The sequence below is a fragment of the Haemorhous mexicanus genome, chromosome 3 (genome assembly GCF_027477595.1).
Source record: "Haemorhous mexicanus isolate bHaeMex1 chromosome 3, bHaeMex1.pri, whole genome shotgun sequence".
In the NCBI taxonomy this organism is placed as follows: domain Eukaryota; kingdom Metazoa; phylum Chordata; class Aves; order Passeriformes; family Fringillidae; genus Haemorhous; species Haemorhous mexicanus.
In genome coordinates, this window is record NC_082343.1 from 110,856,210 (window position 1) to 110,867,263 (window position 11,054).

At 41.5% G+C, this 11,054-nt stretch overlaps 1 protein-coding gene across 3 annotated transcripts in view; it reads right to left on the bottom strand.

The window, feature by feature from the left end:
• The window catches only part of ATAD2B (ATPase family AAA domain containing 2B), a 74,194-nt gene extending 63,146 nt beyond the window's left edge, over positions 1-11,048 (bottom strand). For 2 of the 3 annotated variants that reach the window (XM_059842961.1, XM_059842963.1), the window contains exon 1: positions 10,836-11,048. In XM_059842961.1, the coding sequence (XP_059698944.1) occupies positions 10,836-10,991 (156 nt within the window). In that variant the 5' untranslated portion in view covers positions 10,992-11,048. The remainder of the gene's footprint in view (positions 1-10,835) is intronic. The other variant, XM_059842960.1, reaches the window with a different exon arrangement.
• Positions 11,049-11,054: the final 6 nt, after the last annotated feature.

The window sequence follows — 11,054 nt, forward strand, 5'->3', positions numbered from 1 at the left end:
CTACAAACACACTGGTATACATTATTACCTGTAGTCTCTTCTCCATCCATTGCTAAATTTCAAAACACTAATTTGATACTAACAGAGTTTTATTTAGAACATGTAGAGTCCTTAAGTTTTGGAAAACACAAACTAGAAACCCATTAATAAAACTGGCCTTTTCCTTCCCAATTTATCCTCTTATAACAGTGACTATACCAGTACAGTCTTTAAGCAAGACTGAAGAACACACAGAGCAGGGCAGTACTCACTGACAGTGCCTTCAGGTGTATCACAGGAACCAGTTGGCTAAAGCATGACATTTGATTAATTCCGAAGTTAAAATACAAAGATTACTTATAGCATCTTTGAAAGGAAAGGGAAGGGGGAGTTTGTTTCTTCTGTTTAGTTGAATCTCCTGGCTAAGAGAATAACCAAAGAAATCTTCTTAAACTGCTGGTCTGAACACCCCAAAATAATCCTAACACAGAAGTCTTGGACACAAAGAATGAGTACAAACCATCTCCACCACTGGCATCTCCAAGCATGTGAACACAAGTTCACAGAGTTCTCAAGTAAGAGATGATATAACATTCAAACCACAACCACACCTTGCAATTTCTGAAAAAGACTCTGTCTGGTTTGCCACAGGTTCATCTGTACTCAGACACAGGCATGCAGACATGAATATCTGAGTTATCCACCATGGTCAAACTTGCTGTCCTCGCTGTACATTTTGTGGGGCACACCCTGCTGTCTGCCACGCCCTGAACACTCACACCACTGCTCACACAGCTCCTCACTCAGGCAACTTTTCAACCCATTCCCTCAAGCACTTCAGCAACTGTTTTTTCTATGGCCTCTTCCCATGTCTAAGACACAAAATTAATGCTCTGACGTTCAATCTTCAGCTGATCAATCCTATTTCTCTGCATTTTGTTAAATGCACAAATAGCTTTTCTTTTTAAACCACTAAATAAGCACAAAAGACCCTGAAAGTTACTTTCTCTTAATAATAACAACGAAACAAACATTTTCAAAAAATCTGTTTCAGCCACAGGTTTTCAAAAACCTCTGCTTCTAACTTTAGTTAAATCCTAGCTTCTGATATTGAAATTAACTTCTTCCACTTCATTTGGCTCTCTGAAAAAACAACAATTACAGACATGTCTCAATCTTATTTTTAGTGACACTGGAGAAACTAAATCCAGGTCCCCCGGTTATTTCTAACTTTCTATTTTCTAATTTAAAATACATCTTTTGATTAACAACACATCTTCTTGGATGTCCCAGATTATTAGTCTGGATCCTTATCTTAAAAATACATGTGAAAAAAACTGGTGTGCCTTTTCTCCTTCCAGTTCCTGCAAAGTTCTTAAAATGAGCTGTCCATCAAAAGATGTGAAATACTCAGGGCTCTTTAGTGCATTTACTAAACTTTTATATTCTACAGTATAAAAAGATAAAATTGTCTTTCTAAACTGCAACACTTATTCATTAAAAAAAATGTGACTGTGCCCCCAGTACCCCAATTAGTTAAGCTCATGTCCCATCCCTGCCCTCATATAGCTATTCAGTTAACAAATAACTTGCTTTCACTGAAACTATAATGCATTTCAAACACCAGTAAAATACACCAAAAACATTATCTAACTGTCTGTCCTATGATTCTGGAAAATCCACTTGTTCCTTTGTGTATCAGTTTCTACAAAAGTAAAAAATATGGATTAAAACATTAACTCCTAAAAATTTAATTGCATTAAAGATCTGCGTCAAGATCTATTGATGAGAGTAAGAACTAGGTTTTGCTAGCATTAAGCTAATGCATTTTTAGGCTAGGCATACTAAGCAGATTTAAAAAATCAGAAGGCTTCACAATCTCTTTGAGATTTTAAGTTTTGTTTGGTTCCAAATTCTACATACTAGAACAAAAAAATTTTCTTATGATGTGATCATGTCGTCTGACCAGAATCTAATAAGTCCTTTCAAATCCTATTTCTTTTTTTTTTTTTTAAGTTCACCACTTTGCTTTGTAGCTTTTTAACCAAAAAACAAAAGGGGGAAGGAAGGGGGGAAGGAGTAAAACTCTCCTTATGTTTGGTACAAACATTTCAAGTAACTGAAACTCTCATGATCATGCTCAAACCAGGTACCACACCTTGCCTTACACATCCACAATAAGCTCTAATTTCAGGATGACACACCACACTACCCACTCTCTCCAGCACCAACACATCCTCACAAGCTCCTCTTCCCCACCCCAACGCACATTTTCCTGGCAAATGCCTCCAGCCCCTCGTGTAGGGGAGAAGTGGCTGACTGCTCAGTGGGAAGAGGTAAGACCTGATACACTTGTCTGGGGAAGGAAGGTAACATGACTGAACTTGAGGTCGAGCATAATGCGGCACCCTGTATTTGTGATGGTACACAGCATACTGCTGCAGGCTGAACACCTACCTTTGTGTCCTAAAAATCCAGTGTGAAAGCACTTTTACTTCAAGGCTAGACTGGATCGGGCTCTGAGCAACCTTGTCTAGTCAAAGGTGTCCCTGCCCAAGGCATAGGGTTGGGAAGAGCTGATCTTCAACATCCCTTCTAAACCAATCCATTCTGCCCCAGCCTTCAAATGACAAGAAGCTGAGAAATAAATGTATTGGGATTAGAGCACATTAACTCCCTTAGTGAGAACTCCAAGTTGCATGAAGGCCCTGATGCGTTAACCTTGCTGACAGCTTGAAAAAAACCATCAGCTTAAAAGAACACATCTCCTGGTTGCAGTTCTCTAATTTCCACTTGTTTGCACACAGTCATTTATCAGACATTGGCTCTCCACAGGTGTTAAGGAAAAATAATGTTCATGCTTAAGTGCTTGATGATCTTGGAATAAACAACTATTAACGATGTATTTCATTAGTGGTAATGATAGTAAAGAATGCCTCAATTGCAGGATGATCTGAATCCTTTTAACATTCAGGTTCCGTTTTTTTTTTTTTTTTCAGTGAACAATGCTCACGTCAATATTAGATACTAAGAACATAAAGAATACTACAAGACCTTTTCAGATGAATAAATTCTTCACCATTTGTTCAACTTTTAAAAACCCCAAACATGTATCTTCCACAGGAAAATCTGCTTTATTATTTCAACAGATTTCCATTTTATTTCCTGACACTCTTCAACCCTAGAATTCAGGTTTTTTAATAAATGTGAAAGCTTTGAGAAAAGCTAAAAGTTTACAAGTTAAAAATATAAGCACTGTTAATTAGGGATTTTCACACCTGCAACCACTCCCTCTGTCTGTTACAGAAAAAAGACACCTGTTTGTATCCACACCGAGTGAGTGCCTGTCAACAGCTTCAGAGTGACACACTAAAAACTCTTGCAACCTAAAGGTTACTTGGCTCATGACTGAAAGGGAAAGAGACCTGCGGAGCAGCCTCTGCCAAACTGTGACAGAGGCCATAAATAGTGAGCTGAGGTTTATCCTCCCATCGTCAGCAGCCTGTCCAAGCATCTCATCAGGAGCGCTCCTCTCTTCTCTGTGCCTTCATCAAAATTAGGATGATACTGTGAAATTTCAGCTGATAATCAAATCAGAAGGATGGAGGGGAGGCAAGGGGAAGCCAGGGGATGTGGAGAAGAGGATTAGTTTCAGCTGGTCCAGTAACGTGATCCTGATCCCGCTGATCAAATGGCCTGGCAAGCATTAATATTGGCGAGTCTGTTGTTTTCACAACTGCAGAGTTCACAGCCAGAGCTCACAGCTCGCAGCACATGTGAAATCACACACCTGCAGAAGAGCGAGTCCACTGAGAAGAGTTCTCTACTTGCTGTATGGGGTCCACACCTCACTTAAAAGTATTTCTAGTAAATCCACTTAAGGGAAATTTTTTAAACCACTGATGCGCCTTATTCAACACTGAAGGAATAATAAAAGCAACACATTTTTAGTCAGAACTACATTAACCATTTCTGTGAGTTTCTAGACTCTGTTAACAAAGACTTTTACAGCAGAAATTATATTTAAGTGATGAATTGAGAATCAAGAATGATTACAAATCTGATGTGGAAAAAATGTAAACATTCAAATGTTTTTTTCCTACCCTCAGTCCCTGAAAATCCATCTTGTTTCTGCTTAACAGTCACATCCTAAACAAAGCTTATAGGACATGGCCTCCTTCAATACTAGTATAAACCTAAATAAAGACATAGAATTACCTAAATGAGGATAGCAAAGAGTACAGACTGAGAAGCCCTGAACCAGACTGCTCCCCAAGGTCTGGACATGACCAGGAAACAGACTCAGTAAACTAAGCAAAGAAGTGTCTGTAGCAAGGGAAACTAGGAAGGTGGCCTTCTGTGTGGATAAAAAATAGGATTAAAAAACACTTCTGCACCCCTAGCTGCAATGCACTCGAAGACAGTATTTTCAAAAGAGAAAACAGAAATTAAAGTTGTGTACAATTGTGATAGAAATCTTAAGATTAATGTATTGAAATTTAAATCATCATAAAAACAAAATTCTAAGCCTCAATGATACATCAGAGAAATAATAGAGGATAGTTATTAAGTATTTGAAATGAGGGATTGCTGAAGCACAGCAACAAATTTCACTGCAAGTAATCTCTTCCACATGTAGAGCTTCTTCATTTCAGGTTATTTAAATAGCTTGGCTCAACTATTTATCCATTTAAAATGAAGGAACTGACTGGAGGCTGGAGAAAAGTGAAATGCCCCCTTCCCACATTATGAAAACAACCAAACCAAAGCATCTGCTCCAAGTGCAACTGGACACAAACTTTCTATCAAAGCTTTACATTAGTTAGGCCATCAACAGACACTGCTAGAAGCATAAAGGTAAAACCACAAAGTTCAGTACACGCTACAAGAATTATGGAACCTGGAGACACGTCTAAGTTCTGCATTTCAAATATGAGAACTAATGCTGGCTCCTTCATAACTAGCCCAGCTGGAGCTGAAACTATTACAGCATACACATATTCAGTGCAAAATGAAAAGGCTTACAGAAGATTACACATTAGTCTTACAATTGGTTGAAAAGTTGCCTGTTTTAGTAACTACCAAGCAAAAAGAAACTAAATTTATTCAGAAAAAGAATCCAAGCACGTATAAATGCAAACCAACACTTGAACAATTTAAACCAGAATTAATGGTTAAAATAAACCATGAAAATCCCATCAAAGGTAATGAAGACAATATTTCAAGAGTGAAGTCAGACTGAAAAATTGTTTTGAAAAACCAGCTAAGCATGAAGTGTACATAAAAAAAGGAGAAAAACATATTGTCAGTTCCCTTTGCAATAAATGGGTTCATGAGTGATATTACCCACAGAAAAAGTAATCCATTAGAGCTAAAATATCTAATAAACAATCAGCAATCTTTCAAAGGGTCACAGCTACAAAACAGCACACAAAATTCACAGCAATGAAAGCTTCAGCTCATTGATGCCTACTTGTCGCATGCTTCGTTCCGAGATGGGTTCTATAAAGTTTTACAAAGAAATCATTCAAAGCATCATTAGATTGGAAATAAAACTTTTCCACAGCATAGCAAACATTCAACAATTTAGGGCAGGATGTGCAAAACCATACCACATGCAAGTGAAACTGCAGGGGGATAGAGGTGATCAGAATATAATTACCTGAGCTAATTATCTTGCATAACCCCAAGCTGTATGCAACTCTCGCAAAATTGTCATGGGCTGTCTCACAGCCATGGGTCAAACCTTCTGTTTGAAGTTCAGACAAAGACAGTAGTTGGAGAAGCAGCTTTTATTAATATTACTTTGGGACAAGCCTAATGTTCAGAGGAAGCAATGCAGCACACAAAACATCAACACCATTTCCTGAGTACTCTTTGGAGGTCTTATCCATCCACTGGATTAGCCCTTGGATTGCTTCCTTTGAAGGCCCTGGAACAGTGTGACAGCAAGGACAGCCAGCTTTGAACAGGATGCACCACTGCCTCCCAAAACAAACCATGGGCACTTCACGCATCCTGACTGCTGAGAGTAGCCCAGACTGATCTGGCACAATACATAAGAAGAACTCAAACTCAGGAGAGCCCTTCAGAACCACAAAAGGATCACAAATGCCAACTGTATGGTATTTTGACAGAACCCTGAACAAAGACTGCTTCCAACAATTGCTCCATTTCCCACTGCTCACAGCTGTATTAACACCACACAGCCAAGGAATGGCCTGCACGACTCATTTTAGAACACTGATTTTTCCCTGCTAAATCCCAAAAGAGCAGCAGATCACTAAAACAGAAAGAACCCAAGATTTTATTACACACCAAAAAGATGAGCTTTCCTGGGAATCTTCCTTTAAATTAAATTGTTTGGAATAACTTGACAAGGTTCTATATTTCAGGATGTATTTCAAAGAACTTTAAAAGCGTTAGCCTCAGCACCTTTACGGATACTACTGCAAACTCGAACACAAAGGCAATGCAGTTCTTTAAAACACAGATATTGGACAGGAGCTTTTTTCTTGAAGAGCTTTACACACAGGTGGCCAGCAAGTGCCATTTATCCAGCAAAAGGAGGAAAATCTAACTTTTTCTGTAGCTTTATTCTAAACACCAGAACATCCAGAACACCATGAGACACTACATAGACAATAAAGAAAATATGCCAGTCAGGGTCTTTCATAAAAGAAAACTTGATTTTTAGAAAGCTCTATTGGTTATGTGTAAAACTTGTAATTTAAGAGAAATCATAGTAAGTTTTACATTTTCTATGTTTTTAACAGCTGACCATTAAGGGCTTTTTGAAGAGTAAAATGTAGCAACAAGTTTACGCCACAAAGCTCAAATGATCACCCAGAAACCAGAAAACACTTCTAATGCTACAGACTGAGAAACTACAGTGAGAGATGCTGAAGCACACTGGATCACAGGGCACAGAAATGCTGCTTGGCTCTGCACCTTTGCTCAGTGCAGCAGCCCCTGATCGCTCCCATTAGCAATTAAGTACAATGGAGAGCTCTGGGCTGCACCGCACAAGTTGAACAATGTTGGCAGCACTACTTTTAGCGAGGATCATGCGTTACAATTATCACCATGCCCTCAAGTAGCTCTTAAGGCACTGCTAATGCTTTCTTGGCTAATTAAATTAAGCTAACCTTGTATACATTTCTAAAATGTCTAACTAGTACGCTGACATGATTTAAGAGTGTTTATTACATGATAAATTCTTGATCAACACTTTTCATTTGTGCTTTGACATGACTAAGAAAAATTATTTCAATTGCCAAAGAAGTGTTACCAGCAATCACAACTCAGTGTCTGAAAACATCAGACATCAGTAGATACAAAGTGCAAATTTAACCATTTATGGTCACAGGATCCTCAATTTTTTCATAGTGTGAACAAAGTCCACCGAACCTATAAGCCTTGTGTTAAAATTTTGTGTCTCTGTAGAAGATTTTGATGAGCATTTCTTGTCAGAATGCTTTAATATAAAGCTAGAACACTTCCCAAATTTTAATGCCCAAAATAAAAATATCTGTATTTTTATACACATATGTACAATTTGTCTAACAACAGAATATATATTTATGCAAGCATAGCTACAAAATCTACTAAATAGTGTGCACATCAGTCCTGGAAACAGGAAGAAAACAAAGCCCAGTTTTTCCCTTCTGTACCCTCCCTATGCACTCTGCTATGACATCATCTCAGACAATAAACTTCTTGGCTCCTTGATCCATTTAGTGAGGGATTTTGTTCATTTTAATCTGGCTTCTGGTAAGCAGACAGACACACATGTATTCATCTCCATCACTGACTGCGTGGTCGCCAATCAATAATTCAAACCAGTTTACTTTTCAAAGCCTGACGTCATTGCTTTCTCCAAGCTGAGCGAGTACTACTGAGGGAATACACTGAACATGATAAAGGCATTTAGACTATTACAGTCCATTTCCACAAATGTTGCCTCAGATTCAGATCAAACAAAAAAGGACACTATTCACATACAACTCAGCAGAATACTGAAGCAGAAGACTAAAAACTTAAGTCAAATTCTTGGGAAAGGAGAGAGTCAAGCCTATCCTTATAAATGTATGCAAAAAACCCAAACTAATGGAAAAAAACCCACAAAAAAGTATATCAGAAAAAGACAAGTGGAAAAATAAGAAGGAAATAGATACAGAAGAGGTAGAAGGCAAGTGCTATCCCCCTCTTTTGGTCTACTCAGCATCTTACAGGATGCCATTAGGTCACTAACTCAGTTTTTGTTGCTAATAAGGAACAGACAGATGATCTTTTAAAATACATCCTGAAAGGTGGCTGCAAACATTCTCACTGAAGAGCATTTCTCAGGGAGTCCCAGTCAAAAGCTCCATGTAAGAAAATTAAGTCACACACTGCAAACAAGAAGTGTCCCATCTCTGCCAGAGCTCCAAACTCTAGCTGCCCATTAACCCGATTAACTGCTGGTAGCAAGGCTGGTTTCCTGATGTGACACCCAAAAGATTTAGAAAGGACAGACTGTTCCAGTCAACCAAAAAGAAAAAAAAAAAAAAAAAAAGGAAAAAACCCCCAAAGAAACATACAAACAACTGCATGAAGACGATCCCAGCACGCTCTCTGAACACAGCCTCACTATCTGTCTCCCGACAGTCACTTCCAAAAGCAAAGGCTTTGTCTCCCTACTGCTATACTTATTCATGTCCTAATCACTGAGATCCTTCTCTGGCACTACTTCAAGAAGATTCAGAAGCTCAGAAAGACACTGTATTGCTGACAGTACTTACATCTGAAGAATAAAAAGAGTTGTTCAAAAACAACTTTAAAATACAGTGAGATATACATATTTTATAAAACACACTGGATGAGAGAAATAAGAAAAAAAAAAACTTCTTGGATAACTTCTGCTCATATTTGGCAATTACATCTTAAAAGGAAAGAAAAAATCTACCTCACACACGAGAGGTATTGTGAAGTGAAACAAGTTCATTCCCATACACCAAAATTTACATTTAACTTCAGAAGAAAAGCTCCTTTAGAAGTGTGGGACATATCTTGAGATGTATTTACAGTATTTTACACTATTTTGCACAATCTCCTTTCCTTACACCGTGACACTAACATAATTTCAATGTTTTAATGATTTGTAGTAAAAAACTGCTGTTATGAATTAAAAATACTTGGAAAGAAGCCCAAGCTAGTTTTCTTAGCAGCAGTAAACTCCCTGAGAAGTAAGCCAGTAAGGGTTACTTCAAACTTTGCTTCACAAACCACAAGACCCACGATATGAATAAACAGAAACTGCACACTAGAACAAGCAGAACTGCTTTTTACAGCTATGGTGCTGCATCCCCAGGAGTCCACTGAAATTAAACAAGGAAGAAATAGGGAACAAGGAAAAGTAAGATGGGGGAAGGGAAGAACTGTGAAGTATGAGAGACCTGAAAGAGAAGCACAGAAGGCATAGAATACCTCATCAGTGATTTGTATTTGGTTTAGTATTTTAGTCCAAATGGATGGGGTAAAAGGTTTTGTGAGAATTCCAGGTGACATCCTTCTGACATGCCTCTGGCTGCTGGTGCTGTTTTTCTACTGGGCTGATCGACTTCCTCCTTTGCACGGCAGGGACATGGTCAGTTGGTGCACAACTGTCAAACACTCGGACCCTCAAATTTCACTTCCATATTTGCGTTGCTTTTATTGATTTTTATTGCTTTTATTGAAAGACCTTTAAAGCAATATGTGAAGTTTCATCAACCAAAGAAAAAGTCCTGCCTACAATTCCTCCTGTGGGAGGAATTTCTTCACAGACAGGATTATTAAACATTGGGAAGGGGCTGCCCAGGGAGGCGGTGGAGGCACCGGCCCTGTAGCCGTTGAAGGAAAGACTGGATGTGGCACTCGGTGCCATGGTCCGGTTCACAAGGTGGCGATCGGCCATAGGTCGGACCCGATAATCTCAGAGGTCTTTCGCAACCTCATTGATTCTGTGATTCTTCGATAATTAAAAACAAAAATTACAGGTTTTGTCAACAGAGCTGTTTAGAGACAAGGAAGAACGGAGACTCCTGAATTCTTTCTTCCAGTTACAATTTACCAAATGTTAATTCTCCAAATCGGGCTGTACAATTTAACTGGCAGTTAGCCCGTCTAACCCAAGCAACCACGGCGAGTTCGGCTGGGAAAGCATTCAACTTAAACTTGACGGCAAAAATCACACCCTCCGTGCCACAAAAAACGGGGCGGGGGGCTTTCCCGAACACCAGCTTCCTCCCGTCGCAGCCGCCAGACGAATCGAGGTCATTTAGGGAAAAGGGGAAAAAAAAAAAAAAAAAAAAGCACACACACACACACACACACACACACACATACACACACACACAAACCAAACCGGGCCGAGGTTTATTGCGAAGTTGCTGCGGGCGCAGCTCCCAACTTTTGTCTGGCGGCGGCAGCGCCGGGCGCGGCCGCAGGGGGAGCCCCGCGCCGCCGGACCCCGCCGGACCCCCGCCCGCCGCCGGCCCCGCCGGGCACCGGCACCGCGGCCGCTGCGCCGCCCGTGTCCCCGCCACCCCCGCCCCTGTCAGCGGCCCCCGCCGCGCCGGCGCTGGCCCCACAGGGACTGCGGCTCTCCGCAGCTGCCCCCCGCGTCCCTGCCGGCTCCGCGGTGCCTCCTCTCCGCGGGCTGCCCGCCGGCCCCACCGTCCCTCCGACAGCCGACAGCCGTCTCGGCACCCGCCCCCCGCCGGCTCCCGTGCCCGCAGTCCCCCCCGCCGCGGCACCAGCGGCGCTGTCCCCAGCGATTCTCCGGCCTCGCCGCCTCCCTCCCTCCGGTCCTCCGTGGACCCCCCGGTCCTCACCCGCGCTGCCGCCGCCTCCTCCAGCCCGGCCGCATCTGCCTTGGTGCCCCTCTTAGAAGAGCGGGTGCGGGACGAGATGAAATGGCTGCCGGCCCCGGCCGCCGCGGCCGCCGCTTTGCCCAGGGGGCGCAGAGAGCTCTTCCTGGTGTTCACCATGGCCCCGGCGAGGGGGGACACGGGGGGCGCCGCCGCCGCCGCCGCCGCCGCCGCCGCCGGCGC